Source organism: Stegastes partitus, unplaced genomic scaffold (assembly GCF_000690725.1).
Source record: "Stegastes partitus isolate 25-593 unplaced genomic scaffold, Stegastes_partitus-1.0.2 Scaffold795, whole genome shotgun sequence".
Taxonomy (NCBI): Eukaryota; Metazoa; Chordata; class Actinopteri; family Pomacentridae; genus Stegastes; species Stegastes partitus.
Genome location: NW_007578526.1, coordinates 160,377 through 182,469, shown reverse-complemented (window position 1 = coordinate 182,469; position 22,093 = coordinate 160,377). Strand labels below are relative to the sequence as shown.

General features: G+C 41.5%; 1 protein-coding gene across 1 annotated transcript in view; it reads left to right on the top strand.

The window, feature by feature from the left end:
• The window catches only part of LOC103364926 (BRCA1 DNA repair associated), a 31,734-nt gene extending 12,424 nt beyond the window's left edge, over positions 1-19,310 (top strand). The window contains exons 12-21 of the mRNA XM_008292223.1: positions 1,584-1,672; positions 1,787-1,968; positions 2,053-2,140; positions 4,667-4,744; positions 4,944-4,984; positions 5,533-5,616; positions 8,761-8,818; positions 11,677-11,750; positions 13,716-13,776; positions 19,086-19,310. Coding sequence (XP_008290445.1) covers positions 1,584-1,672; positions 1,787-1,968; positions 2,053-2,140; positions 4,667-4,744; positions 4,944-4,984; positions 5,533-5,616; positions 8,761-8,818; positions 11,677-11,750; positions 13,716-13,776; positions 19,086-19,180 — 850 coding nt within the window. The 3' untranslated portion in view covers positions 19,181-19,310. The remainder of the gene's footprint in view (positions 1-1,583; positions 1,673-1,786; positions 1,969-2,052; positions 2,141-4,666; positions 4,745-4,943; positions 4,985-5,532; positions 5,617-8,760; positions 8,819-11,676; positions 11,751-13,715; positions 13,777-19,085) is intronic.
• The last annotated feature ends 2,783 nt before the right edge of the window (positions 19,311-22,093 follow it).

The following is a 22,093-nucleotide window of genomic DNA, read 5'->3' as shown; positions in this document are numbered from 1 at the left end:
GAGTGCAATAGATGAAATTGAAAAGAATAGCTGGCACTGGAGTATAAGTTTTCAATGAGCTGATATCGCTTTGGGACAGGTAATTTAAGTGCAGGCATGCTGCCAGTTATCAGTAATGCCGGCGCCTTTGAGTGAAGCATAAAAACCTAAAGAAAACAAAGTAGGAGAACTTCCAAAACTTTATTTTTTTTTAATATTAGTTATGGAATATATTGGATGACGTGTCACTGGAATCAACTGTCTGACTCAGTGTATGCAGTCCACATTTAAAGTGTTACTACAGCGATGGCTCATGCAATTACTACTTCTGTTGTCTTTAAAAGGCACAATTACTCCGAGCTGAAATCACCGTTATTCACCTGCGTGGCTACAGAACCTAATCCTGCAATTACAACATAATCCAGCACAGTTATGATCAGAAATGTGCAGACAAGGTGAACCAGGATGTGTTATTATGGCCAAACTGTGTCACATGTTCCTGATCTCACTGATGACGTGTTTCTCTCGCTAAAGGTTAAAAAAAAAAAAAGAAGCAAACTGCAGTACAAGCCTATCAGAGCATCATCGGGGAAGTATTTACAACTCCGTGTTACACAATAAAACTTAATTGCAGTGTGTGCCTGCTTGTCCAGTTAGTTTCTGCCTGCTGAAAGTATGAACAGGGCTGCACTGTTCATCTTTCATGGATGCAAACAAACTCAAAATTAAAATGTGGAGCCATCACAGTCATTGTTTTATTTCAGCTGTGCGCAAGTGGAGTGTGTCCCTTTTCTTATTACTTTCTGCACTGTGTCCTAAAGTGAACCTACACTCAAATTCTTAAAGCCAAAGTAATATATGTATATAAAACCCAGGCCACGGCTTTCCTTTGATGTTTCCCCGCTGTATAGTGTTTTATATCATATCCACTGCGAGTGATGTCCAGTCCGGTCTGGAACTGTTGTGGTACAGAGGTCTGGACAGGATGCGGTGAGCCTCAGCAAAACATTGAAGTTCAGCTTGTCTGGATGAAGTTAAATATAAGAAGATTCAATCAGAAATTGATCAGGCTTTGCCGTCGCCACCCATCCTGTTTGAAGATGTATAAAAATACCCTGCTCTGAATAATAATGTGTGTCTGATATGAGTTTTCCATTAAAAAAGTTCAATCATCTGGCTAGAAAAATTCATAAAAATAACATCCACACCTTCCTCCTTATTGAAGAATCCAGAATCTATGCCTGTGCAAATATTTTGCATTTCAAAAGTTCACCCACTGGATACAAGATGTCACCGTATATCACTGAAGCTCCTATCTGCAGTGCAGGCTTCAAGTTTCCTGCTTTAAACTTTTCCCCAGATTATTCTGAGAACTGCCTAGTTTCAAACCCTGAACATATAGTATATGATTCGGTACATGATGGTCAAACATACAAGAGAGGTAGCGTTGACCCAAACTTGTTTGAGGAAGACGGGGGACTTTACAATCACCACTACAAAGAAAAGCAGTGTTTAGCCCCAGCCTGGCAGAGCAGATTGGGTCATCCCTGAAACTGTTGCAGCATTCTGTTAAAGTTCATGTGCACGTCTTTTTTTTTTTGCAGGAAGCATGTTCCAGACGCAGGACGAGATCTAAATGCAGGAACTTCTGATGGCAAAGGGGTCACCGAGCGTGGCGGCATCACAGAGACGGGTAAGGCTGATTTGGGTTTGTCTGACTGTGTGGTTTACATTTTTTTGTTTTTTTTTTAAAGAGAAATGTGTCTCGTCAGATAAAATTCTGTTTTTGCCTGCCCTACATGCGCAGGGTTGAGCGTCAAAGGCACCGGAGGCTCCAAAATGTCCGGTTTAGCTTCAGTAGCCAAGACGCTAAAGAACTGCAGTTCACCATCAGACGGGCAAGACGACAAAGAAAACGACAGTCCCCCGAAAGACGGATGTAAAGCTAAGCTGGTGCTGGTGTCGTCTGGATTGGGCCCCAGTGAGCAGGTGCATGTTCGGTCAATCGATATGTTTACTGAGCGCAGCCGTTTGTCGAATTGCACAAACCAATTAGATGTTTTTTGCCAACAGATAATGGTGAAAAAGTTTGCAAAGAGAGTCGGAGCCCGTGTGGTTTCCCAGGTGACGGCAGATGTGACTCATATCATAATGCAAACAGGTGAGTCTGTCCATCAGACGTGATGCATTGACCTGCTAGAGTTTAGTCAGCGGTTCAAAATTTGCTCGATGCGCAACGGAGCAATTAAATTAAAGTTTCCCTTTAATTCTAGTTTTTACCCGTTTCCTCGAGCACGAACATTTGCATTTGCAGAAGTCGGTTTTCTTTCTCCGTGTAGTTACAGCTTGTTTTGTGCGTCTTATAAAGCGCTCCTTAGAGATAAGCTCTCTGTTGCTCCCTCACCCACACACTCTCTCCTCCATTCATCCGCTTGTTGCTAATTACCCTCTCTGATAGATTATTTTTAATTTCAAAGCTCGCTGTCTCCAAAGCACCATATTAACTGTCACTGTTTAAGGAGTCTTTTTTTTTTTCTTTCTTTTTTTTTTTAATGGCAGCTGTTTCCCAGGCAACAGAAACACAGGAATGTTAGGTCTCTTGATCCTTGTGGTTAAAGGTTGGAAAGGAACAGTAGGTCTCGCATTATAGCCATTAGCAGGAATTAATTGGAAATCATTCAAAATGTATTTTCTTCAAGCAACATCAATAGCAAGCACTTAAAGGTTTAATGAGTGGTGACCAAATTGTTGGATTTGATTAAATTTGAAGAGCCCGAAACAGCAAAACTATTGAGTATTAAACCCTCTGTTTCACACATTATTATTATACCACAATGGGGAAAAATACTTTAATTACCTTATTTATGTTTTGACAAATAATATGTTTTGGTAGATTGAATGCCATATGAGAACAATGTGCAACAATAAAGTGGTATATTTGAATTGATTAATAAATGAAAAATGAAATTCAAACAACATCACACAAGTTACTTAAATAGGTTTAAGCTGCATGGTGAATCTCTCCAAGAAGTACAGTAGACTTGACTGTCTTTTGCTGTCTTTGTATCCCATTTTAGTTACATGTCAAGGTTTATGACAGACAAACACTAGTCTCGTCTAACAATATTCCCAATCAGCTATCCTCCTTTGTGTGAGGTACAGACGTGACTCGATAATCCGACCCTTAACAATCTAAAAACCTGCTATCTGACAGGTTTTTAGGAAAAACAAATGGAACCCATTAAAAACAGCCTTAACATAGCGACAGCCTTGGATTCTGACTCTGACATGACGTTTTATGTCACCAATCAGGATAACGGCGTATTATCTGACTGAACAATCCCACACATTGGCTACGTTCAGACTGCAGGACTTGATGCTCAACTCGGATTTTTTTGTGAAATCCGATTTTTTTGCGAGTTTGTTCACATTTCCAGTTTAATGCGACTTGTATGTGATCTGCTGTGTGAACTTCATGCAACCCAAAAGTGTCCCGCATACGCAGAAGAGGACACGACGACGTCACACGCAGCGAGCGTGCTCAGTATTTGTGGAAGTAAACATGGATGGTAATGGTGGGGCATATCTGCCACTCCCCCGCCGCCACCGATGGTGGAAACAGAACTGTGAGCGCTAACTAAAGTAGCATCAGCAGCAATTACTGCCTGTGCGTTCCGGCCACTTCCACCTCATCGGAGCACTCCCCCGGGGTGGAAGTGTCCCCCGACCACGCCAAATTGTCATCATTAATTGGGCCCAAATATCCGGAGCCCAGAAAGTGCTATTTGGACCAGCCCTACTAGTTATTATAACAACTATGAACAATAATTAACAACAAATGAGCCTTCAAGCATCAAGCCCGCCTTGTATCTCGACCTCCGTCTTGACAATCCGACAGCTTTGCTATCCGACATAAAAGAAGGTTTTACATTTAGTGTCGGGTTATCGAGTCACGACTGTATTTCTAAACACCAGAGAAGAAAACTGTAGAATGTTTTGCTTTAAGCCATCAGAAAAAAAACTTAGGTCGTTTAATTTTCCAAAAGTTTTACATTTAAAGACTGGCTTACAGCTATAAGTTAAAGGAAGTGTCTCTGTACTTGTAAAGGTTATGATATGGAACAGCATTTAGTTCTTTACAGGACCTTACCGCCAAGATTTACCCAAGTAATTAAAACGTAATCAGTATAAATGATAACATAGTAAAAATGTAATTTCTGGGAAGAGTGGGCAGTGGTTACAGCCATATATTGTGCTTTTTTTAACGCTCTCAGCATCATCTCTAAGCGCACACAGGGCTTCTCATCCACACATAATGATCATTTGCGTCTATGTACTATAATATACTGTGTGCTCATTCTGTGTCGCTGTCATGTCAAGTCTTCTTCTTCCTTATCCGACTCGTCTCCTCCAGACCAGCGCCGCCACTTTGTTTAAACCTCAAGAGACACTTGGTGCATTCTTCATAGATCTTTGTATATTTTTACAGTAACTTCATGAAGTAACTCCAGAAATGTCAGAGCTTTAAATCAAAATGTGCTATTTCTGAATCTACAAAACGCAGCCATCAGTAAAGCTGCACCTCATTTATATCACTTGAGTTTCCAAATCAAGGCGCGTGAGAGGGCACGCATGTATTCTTGCACATCTTTTCACACATCTCTGCTTGTTCTCTTTTCTTTGCCAGATGAACAACTGGTATGCGAGCGCACGCTGAAGTACTTCCTTGGAATTGCAGGCAGGAAGTGGGTGGTGGGCTTCCAGTGTAAGTACGACTTTACTTTTATTGTCGAGGCGCTATCGCTGATGTGCTTGGAAACAGCGACGACTAAATACAAAAACAGCGTGATGTGGGGGGACAGGCTGGAATAAAAGGGCCGTTACATAATACAGGAGCCACCAGGATAGTGTTTGTGCTTGTGACAATAAGCTCATAAGTTTCTGTTCTTCTCTCCTCTCCGCAGGGATTACTGAGTGCTTCAAACAAAAGAAACTCTTAGATGAGGTACGCTCGCCTGTGTGCTCCTTGAATTTGCGCGCCGGTGATTTCCAGTTTCATCTCTCCACGTCTCGATGTTGAATTAAGGCTGCATGATGAATCTTTCCATGCGGTTTGCTGTGATACCTCATAAATTATTTGTCATCCATTTGCTTTAGCAATCCCTACATCTGGTTCTTTGATATGCCGCTGTAATCCTTTGCCAGGATTTGTTTAGCACCGCCATTAATTTAAAAATTATTTCTCCGTCAGCTGTGCTGGTTTATAAGCTTTTTCATGCATCATGTAGTGTATGTAAAAATGCACTCATTACAATTAAAAGATGAACACTGTCAAATTGAAGAATGTTTAGTGTATTCTTAAAAGCATGCCTGGCTCTTGGAAAAAAAATGAAATAACTATTAGCAGCCTCCTCATTTACATTTAGTCGCTGTAGCAGATGAGACCGAATAATTGCTTGACTTATTTGAAAGATAATACGAGCGGAAAGTTAAACATCACTGTGACAGATGCACGTACACATGATGAAGTCGTTCCACTTTGTTTGTTTACAGAGTCCATTTGAGGTGAGAGGGGATGTGGTGAATGGATCCAACCACCAGGGTCCCTGGAGGGCTCGTACCACTGACGACAGTAATGTGAGTCCCTTATACACTGAGCAGGACTGTCAAATATATAATGTTTAATTAGCGTAAGCAGCCTCTGCAGCTAAACGCTACAGTCAGTTTTTTTACTTGATGTTTGCATTTTAAAAATAATATTTCCAAGTTTTGTTGGTTTTTGGATTTTTTTTTTTCTTTCTAGAATCTAGGTTAGGAAGATGTGTTTTAAATAAAAAAAGAAAAGAACCGTGTCCTCATACGGCTTGCAAGTTCAGGGATAGCTACAAATATTTTTTCATGACATTAGCAAGCTGTCACAGTTTAATTTAAAGATAAAGCATCTTTTATTAAGTTTAACCCTCAAAGGCTCACCTAATCCCCCTCTTTACAGCCGTGTGGGTTTGATCATATTGGACTGACGGGAGAACATGCAAACTCCATGCAGAAAGATCCCGGGTGTCCTCACCAGGACGCGAACCGGTGACCTTCTTATTGTGAGGCAACGATGCTAACTACCGAGCCACCTTGCAGCCCATAAAGAAACCTGTTGTGAAATAAATAAAGTTGTTTAAAATTGGGGAGAAACTGTTCATCAACGACCTGCCCTCCCATCGAAAAGCTAACTTAGACGACAGGTTTTAAGGGCCTTTCAGGGTCCCAAAACATCAACTCTGTAACTTAGTCAAGTTGGATACCTGATAGATTGGTTGGGGTGTCTACCATATGGGCGCTAATCTCTTCAAGCATTAATTCCCTGGTTCAGTTCCCAGCCAGCCTCTTCCCACTGTCCCTGTCCAATAAAGGCAAACATACCAACAAAAAGAGACATAGATGGTCCTGAATCACTCAACAGTGATGTGGTTGTTGCTTCTGCTAACGATAGGAAAGTGTTTCCAACTGTCTGAAAATCAGTTAAAGGCCAGTTCAGCTCTTTGTGCATTTATTTAATTTTAGTTTACTGGTTTTCAAAAAATCCATCAGCGACCTTTATAGAAAGCAAATCGAGCATTTGTTCTTGCAAATTTCGCCTCTTAGACTCTGCCGTCTCAGGTAAAGGTGTTGAAAGAGTTCATGTTTGTGTTGGAGTGAGAGAACTGCCGATCATGTGGCTGGGAAAGTTTTCTGTATCAATCCAACCTGTAGTGTGGCGACATCACAACAAGGCAAGTCAAAAATGTGAGATAACGTACACTGCAACCATATGGCATTTTTAAAACACACTCAACAAATTCTGGGTCTATTACAAACATAAATTCCTTTGATATTTGCGGGCATTTTATTAAATTGGACAGTGGAGAGATTTAATGTAATTAAAGAGAGTCCTTTTAAATATTAATCCATTTTTATTTTTTATTTTTTGCACGCATATAAATGCTTGTTTTTGTGGTCTTATCTTCTAGCATACGTCCAAGGCATTTATGTCTGTTAGCGTGCACTATCCCTGTTAAATCAACCGACAAAACAATTAAATAAACAAAAATAAAATAGACAGGAAATGCGCAGAGAAAAGGGGAATAACATGCACCGACCGGCCCACTGGACTGTATTCATCTTGCTGCTATTTAGGAGTAATTTAACAGCAAACTAAAGCAACGCTGCGAGCCACAAACAGAGCTTAACACACAACGTCTAGTAAAGAGCGACTTCTCTTTCTCACCATATAAATGCTACTTGTGCTCCATTTCATTCACCCTTCGGCCTTTTATCATTATTTTTTCCCACACTTTCTATCAGATTATCATCCCTCTGTAGATTGCGCATCTTGTGTAGTGACACCAGGCAGCCAATTACTCTTAACATGTCAACAACAGTCTTTCTGAAGAACCGACTGATTTGATATTAGTTGAAGTGCAGTTGAAAAGAAAAACCGAATCCACACATTAACTCATTGACAGTTATGGCCGTCGCCATTGTTTGTGAAAGCACGATTTCTGGCCATGAAGAACTGTCTGATTCTGTGAAGAAAATCAAATAAAATGTCCCAATTACAAGCAGCACTTGAACTTGTTTCTTCCTATTGCACCAGCCTCTTAGCTCGAGCCCTGTTGTGAAACCTAATTGTAATTTTCCTCTTGGTGTAAGGCCAGCAGGACCGGTTCTGTTGCCACTGAGGGGGAAAATTAGAAATGGCTAGATGTCATGTTGGCCGTATCGCTGCCTTTGAAGAACCTCCGCTAATTGAATTAGCTAGTAATTTCAGGCTTATTTAAGTGGCTTCAACGCAGCGCCGGCACTTTGATGGAGCCAGACAGATTGTCCTGTTCATATTCACTTTCTGTCACCTGCACCGGTCTGACAAACAGACTAACAGATGAAATGGAGAGGCAGGGGAGTCTGTCACCAGAATGTTGATGCTCAGGAAATCGCTCAAAGAAACTCCGAGCGTGTGTGTGTGTGTGTGTGTGCACGTTATCACACTCTCATACCTCCTGAAGGACATTAGGTGTTGTCTAAATTAAAAATCTGTAACAGAAACACTTTTTCATCTCACCAAGCACCTCTGGCTAATGATCATTATGGACATACGGGGAGGCGAGGAGAAATTAGTATTTCTTTCTCCAGCCGCACGGACATTTATCTTCCAAACGCTTCCATCCAGCCAAACACTGTATATGAGATTGTGATATGAGTTGCACATTTCCTTTTCTGTGGTTACCATGGTTCAAGGAAACAAGTTTACACTCCCATTTCAAGCAAGCTTATTGACCCTGAGTGCAATAAAACAATATGTCCCCGTTGCCGGGCGGGTCGTTTTTCTTTGCGTGCTTTAAGCGTGATATTACCTTTCTGAAGGCGGCTTTTTTTTTTTTTTTTCCTCCCGTTAGACTCGTCCCTGAATTTACAGTATAACAGTGAGAGCAAAAAAAAATGAACAAGGTCTAGAGGCTTTATTTTACACGGTAAGTGAGGAAGCTCTGCTGTAAATTGCAGGACGCTTGGAGAAGTGCTTCAGCTCTCCCAGTGTAACCCTTATACAGGTGACGAGTTCAGAAACACACTCGGCTGTAATGGTAAATGCAGCGATGACTGCTTTCATGCGGCGCTCTTGAACATTCTCCGAGGGTTAAATTCACTGTATACGTGTCTTCTTTTGCCTGGCTTTAGAAAATGCGTTGAGTTTTTCAAACATGCCACAGTCGGATATTCTGTTCTTACCTTGCATCTTGTTTTTGCCTTCAGCTGCTCATGAGGGGCTTCAAGATCTGCTTCCAAGGGCCGTTTACAGACATGACGACAGGTAGGAAAAAAACCTAAACAATAACATAATGTGCATGAGAAATGGCTTCTTTGGTTTTTGTGTGCTGGTCATTGTTGTGTCAGTATCTACACCTGTACAGCTGTTAGAGAGACTTTATTTAGTATATTAGTTCTGAAATTAGGGAGTTTTAAACCTGCAGTATGGAAATTCTCCACCTTTTGACAGTAGGAATCACTGATTACTAGGGGTGGGACTTTAACGCGTTAATTACGATTAATTAATTACAACAGAAATAACGCTAGCTATCCAGGACTGCTAGCGCTAACAGCTCCGGCGGTTTCTGTGCTCGCTACAACATGCTTTGCATTCAGGTGGTACCGTCAGCTTGATGTATGTCAGTGGGATGCAAATTCTTTTGTGCACAAGTTGCACAAAATCACGCTCTTGTCAAGCCTTCCATCAGGCAGTTTTTTTAAAATGAAACTTTCCCTCCATCAGTCCAAGCGATGCACTCTCATCAGATTCCTCCATGTTTGTTGTTGTTAGCGTAGCGCTGATGCATCTGGTGCATCAGTGTGATCGGTGGGCCATGAAATCGGTCACTGACAAACCTTCCGTGTTTCCTGGATGTAAACTGTGATTACATTTTTTTTAACGTGTTATTTTTGTTGGAATTAATTAATCGTAATTAACGCTTTAAAGTGTATTAGGGGGGACTTTAACGCGTTATTTTTGCGTTAATTAGCGCGTTAAAGTCCCACCCCTATTAATTACACAGACAGAGTCGACACATACTTGTGATATGTGCCTCACCATCAACTGCTTTTATTTATAAAATATAATCTCTCCTCAGAACTCCAGATTCCTTCTTAACCTGGAGAATCAGAAACTGTTCTCGGACGCCCACCATAAACTAAGGCTGTACAACCCCGATCCAAGCCCTGTTCTAAACGGGCTGTTTCACTGTCTGTAGCTTTAAACCACACGGACCACACAGACTTTCTATTGCTTCTCTCTAAGCGATCATGTCAAATGGAAGTTTTGACAAATTAACAGCTGTTGCTTTAACTTGTGTATCGTGAGTTTACGGGATGACGTAGCTTCGAAAATGGCTAAAGTGGCAGTCGTGGAGTCTCAATGCAGTTCAGTCACTATTTCATACAGACACAAAACAATATGTAAACACTGCTTCCAACTTCCTGCAAACTTATCTCTGGCATTTTTATACTGCAGCTTATCAGTCATCCAATTTTACGATGTCATCACTGAAAGGAGCTTATTTTGAAAATGTTAAGAACAAAACTGTCATTGCTGTTAGAAGGACTCATTGTGGTGTCTGAAGTTACCCCTTTGGGATCAAACTGCATTTTTAATACATTACAGTGTGTGTGTGTGAAGACGCATCATAAAAATACTTGTTTTACTGCGTAGACATCTCTAATTACTTCAGTTTTCTCTCTCGCTGTGGTTCGGCCTTGTTGGGTTTGTCTGAGGAACACAGCACTAAAGCGCCACAGGAATTGCAACATCTAAATGATGTCAACGATTACTGACCACAAAAATGAAGATTTAAAAACTTCCATTTGCATATTCTTTGAACAGTAAGATGGCTAAAAACTGAAGGGGTTTTTGTCATTAAATTATTGCGCTGTTTGCACACTTCTTTCTTCTCTCAAGAATTCGTTCTCTCAGCCACCTTTGTTCCGTCTCATTGATGTCTCCGTCCTGCAGGACTCCGATAGACACCCACCTTGCTTTCAAGAGAAAAACATGACAATAGGAAGAAGGACAGTGAAAGTAGCTCACACAGCTTTTGACTGACACCGAGACTAGCTTGAAACCTGTGCTGTTTTTAACCCCAGTCATTTTGGCACCGGAGAACAATGACGAGTGATTCCATCGCGTGGGTGGACTGAATACCGACTTAGGAGTTGTGTGAGGCGTTTTTTGGTGCGGTGTTGTCACATTGCACTGCGGTTGCTATGGAGCCAGTTAGCTGCCTGGGAAATTATTTTTTTCTGAAAAGAAAGCGGAAATGAGCTTTCACTGGTGGACAAAATGCCTCTGCGGTTCTCTCTTTTCCAAAGATACAATGGAGCTTACATTTTTAACTGAAGCTTAGCTTGTGAACTTTGGTCCTCAGGATTTAAACTGTTAATGACCTTCAAGTTGAAGGTTAAAAGGGGTTCAGTTGTCCTTTGTACAAAGCACTATTTTGCTTTATCCTTCAAACACAGCTGAATGCACAGATAGATCATGGGTGAAGGTCTCGGGAGTCGCATTGCTTAAAAACCCACAAGACAGCTTTCTTAGGTTTTCTTCTTCCTGGGGCTCTTTAAGTGCTCATGCAGCATCCACCCGCTGCCTGCTGGATCGATGAAGCTTTGCTAATGGGTTGACATCTGTGAGCTAGCGTGAGTAGTTTAAAGACTTTCTTTTACATGGTACAAACACGAGGATGGAGTCTGTTTTCTTCAACCCAACAAGATTTCATTCATTATTTAACCACACAAGTTTCCGTATGATACGTGATGAGGTTATTCGCCGCCTATACGACAAGTTCACTTATATGTGAGATACCACACAAGTGAAGCTGTTAATTCCCCTTTTTTTTGAGCGTGTTTGGCATTTCCAGGCACATTCTTCTAAACCTCGTTGAATGTGCGCTGATTGATTGAGTGAAATGCACACATTGCTGTGAGTGGTATTGACCTGTTTTCCGTCCCTGTGATCAAAGGAAGTCTGAGCTTGAAGTACGTCTGCTCTGTATCCCCTCGGGGTTAAAGGGATGAAAGCAGAAAGAATAAAATTTAGGTGTAGCCGCTGATAACTTTTTTTTTTGAGCACCCCAAACAGGCCGTGTTTACCTTCAGCAATTTTCTATGTGTTTATCGCAGGTGAAATGGAGTGGATGGTGGAGCTCTGTGGGGCAGCTGTAGTTAGAGATCCACTTTTCCTCGACAGTAAACAGGTAAGAGTGTCTATCGTCTCCCACTTGAAAACATTAAAAAACAAAGAGTCGCTGTTGTGCTGCCTTCATGCTGGTCAGTATAATTTTACAAATACAATCTATGCTTGTTTAAAAATCAGACCAGAGGGCTGAACTAACAGAGGGAGACCTGTCAACTATCCTCATTATCTTCTTCAAGTTCTTCCCAAGTGCTGTATGAGATATTTCATTTGGAATGCTTCCAGTTCGCTTGTGATTTTCATGATGGACACACAAATTATTACCGAAAAGAACAAGCAATAGTCAGTGAAGTGCCTCCCACAACAACTCTTTGCCTCACAAAGCTGCATTAATCCCTGTTATTTGTCTCTTCGGTTTGATTTTATTTTTGAAAATTGCACATTAATGCCGTGTTGCTCAGCAAATGTGGCATTTATTATGGCTAAAAAGGCGAAATTAAATGCAGTGCATTCAGAAAGTATTCGAACCCCATCACTTGTTTTCACATTTTGTTATGTTGCAGTCTTATGCTAAAATCATTTAAATCCACAATTTTCTTTTATTTTCTATCAACAACACTCAGTACCCCATTAAGACCAGAATGACAAGAACAGGGTTTTTTAGACATTTTTGCAAATTTATGTAAAAAGAAAAACTGAAAGATTACACTGACATAAGTGTTCCGACCCTTTACTCAGTGTTTAGTTGAAGCACCTGGGACGGCAATTACATCCTCACATCATCTTGGTAGATATAAAACATGAACTAGCTAGTGAAATGCATTTCTATAAAGATAATAAGCAATGAGCCCATAATTTCCCCCTTTTCAATACAGCTCGAGCCCGCCACCAGCTAAAATCAGTCAGCTTTTACTTTTTGGTTATGATGCAACAAGCTTGGCAGTCATCCTGGATGGGGACTGTCAGTGGGCAGCCATTTTCAGGTCTCTTTAGGGATGTTTAAGTCAGGGCTTTTGCTGGGCCTTTAGGGACATTTACAGAATTGTCCCTAAACCATGTAACAACCCTCATCCTGGCTGTGTGCTCATTGTCCTGTTGGATGCCGAAACTTCAGCCCAGGCTCCCTTCAGCTTCCCCTTGAGCGGTCTCCCTGTCCCTACTCATGTTAACCAGCCCACAGGATGATGCTGCCACCGCCGTGTTTCACCATTGGACTGGGGATGAGCATGGCCCTCAAAACGGAGGCCAAACATTTCAGGCCTTTTTTTAATCAAACTAGAGAACCTTGTTCGTCACAATCTTTCTGTGCTTTTTCATCAACAAACTCCAAAGTGGGTGTTCATGTGCTTTTCACGGAGGACAAACTTCCATCTGGCCACTCCACCATAAACCCCAGATCTGTGGAGTGCTGCAGTGATGGTTGTCCTTCTGGAAGTTTCTCTTGTCTCCAAGCCAAACCTCTGGCACTGAGACGGAGTGATCATTGGGTTCCTTGTTACCTGTTCCCCAGTAGTAGAGTCTTTTGTTGTTTCAAATATTCTTTTTGTAGGAGTTATGGAGGCTGCTGTAGTTTCATGCTAAAAAGCAAAAAAACACAGTCAAGATGTAGAAATATCTCAAAGGTGATCAAGAGTTAAATTTTAAGTGTCATAGCAAATAGTGTGAACACTGCAAGTGTTTCTGTAGTTCTGTTTTATCTTCGTCAGTATTCGTTGTTGCACGTTGACTGATTTTAAAATTGCAGCTATTTTAGAATTGGACAAAAGATGAAGAGGTGAAGGGTTCTGAGTACTTTCTGAATGCACTGTTTTAGTGACAATCACAGATGCAGTAACCACAGTCAGTTTATAATCAACAGTCCTGTCCAGTAACTTTATAATGCTACCAGAGAAACAGACAGTGAAGGGTGAAAACACAACTTTGTTCTGATTTGACGGGCTCTAAGTATATACTGCGTGGTATAATTGTTGTTTATTTTTGACACTAAACTGGTATTATTATTATTTTTTATCCTTTTGTTTCACAGAAGTCCCATCAGCTGGTCATCGTGCAGCCTCGATCAGACTCGTCGTCTTCCACGTACAGCAGTGAGTCTCATCTGAAAACAACATTTAATTATCACCTTCTATTTTTACGCAGGACCACAAAATAACACACTTTAGTTATTCTCACTTAGTTCCTGTCTTTCTCACTCACCCACACGCATGTGCACACGCATAGTACCAACGCACGCCCGCACATACGAGCCTCATAAAGATATGGATTAGACTGACAGCAGCAGCAGGGGCCGGTTACATAATTCATGCACAGCTTCACCCAGAGGTTTGAGCTGACACAGGGGCAGACTGATGGACAGTCACACAGAAGCCGTGTGTGATGGGTAATGTACCAGCAGTGACTAATAATATTCTACCAGGCAAAGATTGTGTATAAGTCTTGATATTGTACAGCAGCAGCAACACGTTGCTTTTAAAATAAGTGCTAACATTTGATTTTCCAGGTGAATAATGGATGGAAAAGATGTTACAAAACGAGTACCTGTTTGTTTCCCATATTGCAATCAGACTCTTTAAAAAAAAAAAAAAAAGCCATTAACACTTGATGAAGAAACAAAAGGGCGGGGAGGCTATTTTTGAATAACTGAAGGAACATAACTGAGGCAATTAAGATAATTTATTGAAGCTTGTCTGCACTACCCAGTTAGACGGTTCTTTTAGGAGGCGGAAGGCGCCTTAATGGCAGTTTTTTTTTCTTTTAAGCAAGCCAGCTAGATTAGCAGGAGACAGTTTGTTCCAAAGTTGCTTCTCTGTTTGCATGTTTGTTTACATTTGTGGGATTATCTTAAATCAAGCAGTTGTGACCAAAAAATACATGTTTGCAAAGTGGCAGCATATCAACAGCTTTCATACCAACACGAGCATCATTAGCTGGTACAGTCGTGACTTGATAATCCGACGCTAAATGTAAAACCTTCTTTTATGTCGGATAGCAAGGTTGTCGGATTGTCAAGACGGAGGTCGAGATACAAGGAGGGCTTGATGCTGGAAGGCTCATTTGTTGTTAATATTTATTGTTTATAGTTGTTATAATAACTAGTAGGGCAAGTCCGGATAGCACTTTCTGGTCTCTGGATATTCAGGCCCAATTAATGAGATATCCGAACATTCGGTGAGGTCGAACGGGGACCCGTCGGAGCGCTCCGATAGGGTGGAAGTGGCCGGAACGCACAGGCAGTACGTGGCGGTGGGGGAGTGGCAAATACGCTCCACATTACCATCCCTGTTTACTTCCGTAAACACTGAGCACGCTCACTGCGTGTGACGTCGTCGTGTCCTCTTCTGTGCATGCGGGACACTTTTGGATCGTATGAAGTTCACACAGCAGATCACATACAAGTCACATTTAATTGGAAATTTGAGCGAATTCACAAAAAAATCCAAATTGAGTGTTAAGTCCTGCAGTCTGAACGTAGCCAATCTGTGGGCTTGTTCAGTCAGATAATACGCCGTTATCCTGATTTGTGACATAAAACGTCATGTCGGAGTCGGAATCCAAGGCTGTCGCTATGTTAAGGCTAAGGCTTTGATAGCAAGGTTTTGTTAAGGGTTGGATTATTGAGTCACGACTGTATTTGCTCGTGCATAATAAACTGCATTATTGTAATTTAGACACGTGATCTGTTGACTTTTGTTGGTAAATTCCAGTATGTCTCGAAGATTTTTATTTATTGTTTAAATGGCAGACGTGTCACAAGTGTGAAGGTGTTTCTCCAAAGTCATCCTGCACTTGTAGGAGAACTGTGCTGTACCCGTGTGCTGTGCTGATTTCAACATATTTAATATTTCATTGAAAATGTTATAAATATGCAACTATAGGTTGTGTGCTGCCTTCATGGAGCTTCAAAGTTAAACCATCATTTTTCATTTTAGCGTTTTGTTGCTGTTGTTGTTGGACAGGCTCCCCAATGACGATAAAAGCTATTATTTGCACAACAGACGACGAACATTTTCACGATTGCAAATCCCGCCGAAATGTCGTCTAAATGTAAACATTCAATCAGCATCTTTAAATAGTCGGGGGAGAAACTCTCACTTTTGAACTTGTCCTTTTATCGGTGGTCGTGGTTGTTTTTTTCACCGCGTACAGTCAATTATGAATTTTTTCGGCACTGTTAAAGCTCCCTCAAATGAAAACGTCCTTTTCCATTCTGTCCTCATATTATTATCACCTCACAAAAGGTTTTGATGTTTGAAAAAAAAAAAATCCCATGAAAGCACCATCGCAACTGTCGTCCTCCAAATATGTTGACATTCACAGCAAGGTTATACCAATTTAATCCTCTTTTAGAAAAGGCCTGTTTTAGGATAAAGTTAGTAAATGTGTGTATACATATTAAGCTAAATATCAATTTACTGTATTCCTGAGTGGGTATAATTATGTTCAAGGTCAGATTTCTTGTGTAGCGGATGGACGGTCCCCACAAGCACAGACACTGGGTCTGCCGGGCATGTCGGTGTACCTGTCTGTCCATTAGTGCATGGATTTTGGTGCGTTTGTGGCCCCTTGCGAGGACCGTTCGGAGAGTGACAGAACGCTGAAATGGCAGACGCTGCCAACCAAAATGAGACAGGTTCCCAACAAGAGCGAGGAGAGTGACTTGCCAGGAAAGCAAGTGTGAAGGAAGTTAGGCAGCAGAAAAATGGCCAAGAGAAAATGTCAGATTGTAGCGCGGGGAATGTCAAAACAAGCTGGCCACAGAAGAGAGAGGCTGACAGTTTGAAACGGAGGGAGCAAGTGGCTGTGAGTCTCCCCCCAACTCCTTCCTCTTGGCATCCTAATTTGCACTGCTGCATATTTAATGCAGCTTTTCCTCTTGCGCGTCCTCTGGCACTTAAAGCCCAGGTAATCGAGCAGCCCCTCCATTCTGCCCCTTCTCTATCCCCTCCGCTTTGTGGTCTTCTTGTGCCTCACCGACGGAAATTTGCATTCGTATGTTTAGATATATAAATGTGTTTTACGAGACGCAATCTGGACGTGTCAAGTTATCGCCTGAAGGAGTGTTGTTCTTAGAAAAAACCAAAAAAAGCACATCTTGGTCGGTTAAGTTGACGTATTTAAAATAAGCTTGTGTTGGGAACAGGTTTCTCGTGATCTATTATTTTTGTTTGTGATTTTTCAGCGTCTGTAACGATGTTCATACCTGCATAAGTTGCAGCTAGACAAATCTAAAAGAAAATGTGGGTATTGCTTTCCTGTATATTTGTCTTTGTGTCACTAATCCTATGAAAAAAAACCCAAACCAGCAATGCATCAACTCTACTGACAAGTGTTGCCTTTGTAGCCAAAGCTTCTGCTTTCATTAGACAACATCAGTGGAGCTGCATTAAGAAATGAGGAAGAGGGAGTGCCAAAGTCGAACCGGGGATGTTGTGGTTTGTGGGAAGCGTCTCAGCCTCCCAACCACAGGGATCCCTCGGTGTTGCTCCACTGCGGTTGAAAAACAAGTAAAACATGAGCCTGGCTCGCTCCGGCTGACGCGTTCCTTTGTTTATTTGAAGTCACTCCCAAATACATCATCATGGTCCCATAAATACTCAACGAGGCACCCGCGTGTGTTGATCTACAGCTGAAGATAGTCCCAGATAAACGCAGCATTTACTCCTCCTTCAGTAGAAATAATAGCACCCAGTGATTTTAGGTAATTGAAACTTTATATTTACAACTGATTTTTATAGATTTGCATCTTTAGTAGGACTGAAGCCACCAACAGAGGAGGAAAGTCCTAAGAGATGGACGAACAAATGACGGGTCTGCTCATGGTATTCGCTGAAAATATAGAATATAGAGTAACACAAGAGTCACATATTAGCTGTAGAAGATGAATATTGACCTGCAGCCAGAACTGTAAGCTCTGAACATCATGTGAAAGCTACAGCGGATGAATGTAAAACAACCGACTATCGACCCAACCAATCATCAGATCTGATATTCAGCATTTTTCTCCCAGTATTTTCTCACCTATTCTCAACAAAATCAAATCAAAAAACGGTGCTATTGTCACTCAGATGCAGCCGCCTCTCCCTAAAACCTCTGTCAGACCCTTTCTGTTAATCTGACTGTAACTAAACGTGTCGGCTTCATGTCTGAATGAGCTCACTTTTCCCTAAAAACTTGCGCCGGCAATCTGCACTGGGTCGGACCTCGTGACATTTCCTTATCATGTTCAACACAGCACAAGTCTGAACTGCATGCAGTCCCATTAACAGATGGACATGCACAAGCGATGCACTTTGAGCTGTGTAAAGTGGTTTTTAGGGGGAAGGCTGTTTTTGATTTTCAGCACCAATATTGGTCCAAAAAACATCACAGAGAGCACAAAAAACACCTCACTCATTCACTTTGCTCTACAGCTTCACATCTGTTAGGCTACAAACTGAAAACACAACTTTAATGTGATTAAAAACAGACACTTTGAATAATAATACTCACCAGAATGAGTGTAATCTGCGTTAACAAGAGCTGAAGTTTACTTTCGTGCGTCCGGTTGTTTGTAGGAATCTTCTGAGTTTATAAAAAAAAGCAGGAGAATCCATAAGAGTTGCGCGAATTTACGCATTTGAAACAAAAGAACAACCGAGCTGAAAACTTTATTTAACAAATAAATGATCCCCGACGTGGAGAGCGGATCGATCCCGGTCACACTTGAACAGCAAGTCGCGCTTTGTGCTTTCCTTCACCTCAGACAGGTGAGCTGTCACAGTTTATAAGCTGATGTTAGATCAGATTGGGGATGTCTTTATTTCATTGATGGTTAAGCAGTCGTCCGATGAGCATCACACATGAGCAGAAGTTTCAGTGAATAAAGCAGTTATAAATAAACGAGGCAATTAGTTATTTGGGAAGTTTAATAAGCTTGCTGGTAATTTAGTTTAGATTTAGTCTGTTGTTTATTGATGCATTTGTTGTGTGCGGCTCTCGGTCACTGTGGTGGGAATGTCTGAATGAAGTAGCAATAATGGAAACGTGGACGACAGAATGCCATCACTACAACAGATCCATGAAGCAGCAATGTTATGAACTCCATGTCTCGCCCACAGCACTAAGTCATTGGTCACACTTTACAAGTAATAGCCCGTAAACACTGAAGGATAAATGTTGAAAAGCTCTTTTTTTTTAAATGAAGCATCTGTAGAACATTAATACACAAAAAAAAAACCTTTGTGTTGGAGTTTCTTCTGGAGATGATCTTCACTTTTAACTCACTTACTGGCTCTAAGAAAACTCTATCAGTCGATGCCTATTTTCAGCCTTCGGGGATTATTCGTCACAAGTTGCACTCATGTGAGATCTTGTGTTTGCTCGTGTCGTCTTTACCGAACTGCTGTCTGCTCCACAGGTCTCTCCAGACGAGCCACGGTCGTGAGCCGCGGTTGGCTGCTGGACACGGTCGCGACCTACACCCTCCAAAACTTCAACAACTACACGACGTGAGCCGAGGAACACGACACTCAGTCCTCTCATGACCACTTTTACCACTTTTAATGTCCAGTTCTTAAACCAGTCCAGTTCTGTGTGTATTGTATAATCTGATGTATATAAAGTTTAATCAATGGAAGATGAATGAATCAAGTCTTTTTTGATCTACCATGATGACGTACAAAAACCAACAAAGCAGCAGGTCTTTTTTTTATATCAGGTCAAAACAAACAGCATTTCATAATGATTTAAATACTATAAACATATGAGATCATTTGCTGACTTACTGCACAAAGCATGAGAAATTGTAAAAAATACCTATGAGAGGACATTTAAAACTGCTGTTTAGGTGGTAACGCATTCTCCCAACACTCCTCCATGGGGGGTTTAGAAAAGAACCATTTACAATATTCCCTACTTCATGTCTTTTTCTGTTTTAATGAGCCTTTTCTCATCCCTGTTCCGCGGCGTTCCTACCGATGTGCCACCGTTATTGTTATTTCCGAATCCCTCGTCAGCTTTCAGGGAATCCGTAGGTTTTCTGAACATGTAGTGCATGCTGCAACATGTTCTGCACGGGGCTTTTTCTTGAATTATTGAACAGCCTCGGTGTAGGAATAAAATGCAACAGAGCAGATTTACAGAACCAGGTCGTATGAAGGCAGAGAAATGACCCCTCGGTGTGCATCACTTATCCCATGTAACCTGGAGGAGATGTGTCAGATTGGACCACATTAAAATGCTGCTGCAACACGTCTGTGTGCCGAGGTTTGTAAGCAAGAGGCCCGTGGCAAAGGTAAACGGAAAGGTGCTGGAATTAAGGCAGTAAATCGTGGTTATTTTCTGCTGATTATTTTTTTCATTTCAGTTCGTCGCTGGGTTTTAAACTTGCCTTTACGCTTTATGTCAAATGACGCTTTGATTGCATCGCCGTCTATCACCGTCTAAATGTGAATGGAAATGACTACAAACACGGTGCCCACGTTACTCCAGAAGCCGGTGGATGTGAAGATGAATCTGTGGAGGCGCTAAATAGGAACAAATTCAATTTCTGGTTTAACAGTTTAGTCTTGCTGGCGTCCAAAACAAATGAACAAACTCAATTTCGCTGCTGCAGTAAATGAAACTTTCTGACCTGACCTCGTTTTGTAAGGCAGCGTTCTAACTGGCTAATTTGCCTTCTTGTTTTCAAAAACATTCACTTCCTTCTTGACCAGTAACTGAGGACTTTTAGTGTCAAATCTACTGAAGTGACACTCTCGTAGATTAATCGTAGCAACTGGACTTACTTGAGTTCCTTGAAGATGTTCCACCTCTCATCCAAGAGGCTTCATCAGCTCTGACTGACTAGTTGGGAGTTCCAGATACTGGTATCCTAAAGGAGCCATTAACACCTGAGTTTGGGTTTCAATTGGCGGTTTGTTGCTCCTCCCCCTCTCTATGTGGGTCGTTAGTAATGTACAGATGTTGGCCTGCAGGGAGGACAGATGGTTCAAGAGAGGGGTGAAAGAAGCCATCTAACTCAACAGAGGTGGAGGTCTGAGGCATCACCTCTCACCTGTTTACAGTTCAGTCCTAAGATCTCTCCCCAGGAAGATGAAACCACATCCACACCTCGCCACAAAAGACCCTAACGAACCCCTTTGTGTCAGGAGGAGCACTAACGACCCACATAACGAGGGGGAGGAGCAACAAACCCCCAATTGAAACTCAGCTGTTAATGGCTCCTTTAGGATGTAAGTATCTGGAACTCCCAACTAGTCAGTCAGAAGTGATGAAGCCTCTTGGATGAAACGTCTTCAAGGAACTCAAGCAAGTCCAGTTGCTACCATTAATCTACCAGAATAACCACGACCTGGAGAATCTTCCCAGACGTACTGAAGCAATACTGTGAAGCCACACGTTTTCCAGTCAGTGTGAAACCTTGAAAGGTTTGGATGACATTTTATAGACAGCAGCTGATTACGTTGCTATGATAAACTGAGATCTACTGTTTGATGGTGGAGTTTTTCAATTTTAATTTTGAAGTAGTGAAACTGAACCCATGTCTTGTACGTCTGTTCTCGAATTGTTCAAAGCAAACAAGGAGTGCAGGGAGAGTACTTCCATGCTGCATTTTGATTAATGTGCGACTGCTTCTGCTTTCAGGCCATTAATAACAAATCAAGGGCCGGCCAAACATAACCGTATATATGAAAATAAAACAGATGCATTTCACTTAAATCGAGCAGTGAATGCAGCACAGATATAGTTCTGAGGAGACCCATCTGTCTTCCCATTGTAAATCCGGTTTGTGTGAGCTTCTCTGCTCCATCCTCATCACTCTTGCTTCACCAGCTTCCCTTCCACCTCTGTTTTCTATATTTTATTGCAGGATCATTTTCCAGGGGTGAAATTCAGTCTAGCTTAAAATAGGGGTGGGATTCAAGCTCCCAAACGCTGTGTGCTAATGTCAGCAAATTCCATTCTCATATTAAATTAGCAGAGTTCATTATATATTAAAATTACAAGGGTTTTACGAGGCTTTATGGCCTGTCTGTGTATACCAAAATAGCACTCTTGGCTCAGCTGATAATGATAGATAGAGATATTTATTTAATACAAGACAATATACAAACAACTGATTTGAGACCGTCTTAGTAAAAGGAAAGTTAGTTGACTGGTCAGCTATGCATTATTTAGTATTTTGTTCAATGTTTTTTTTTGACTTTCTTTCTTTCTTGAGTAGGATGAGAAGATGGATATTACATCCATCCATTATCTATACATCGCTTAATCCTCACTAGGGTCGCAGGGGGGCTGGAGTCTATCCCAGCTGACTCAGGGTGAAGACAGGTTCACCTGGACAGGTAACCAGTCTATCACAGGGCTACACTTAGAGACAGACAACCAAGCACACTCACATTCACACCTACGGACAATTTAGAA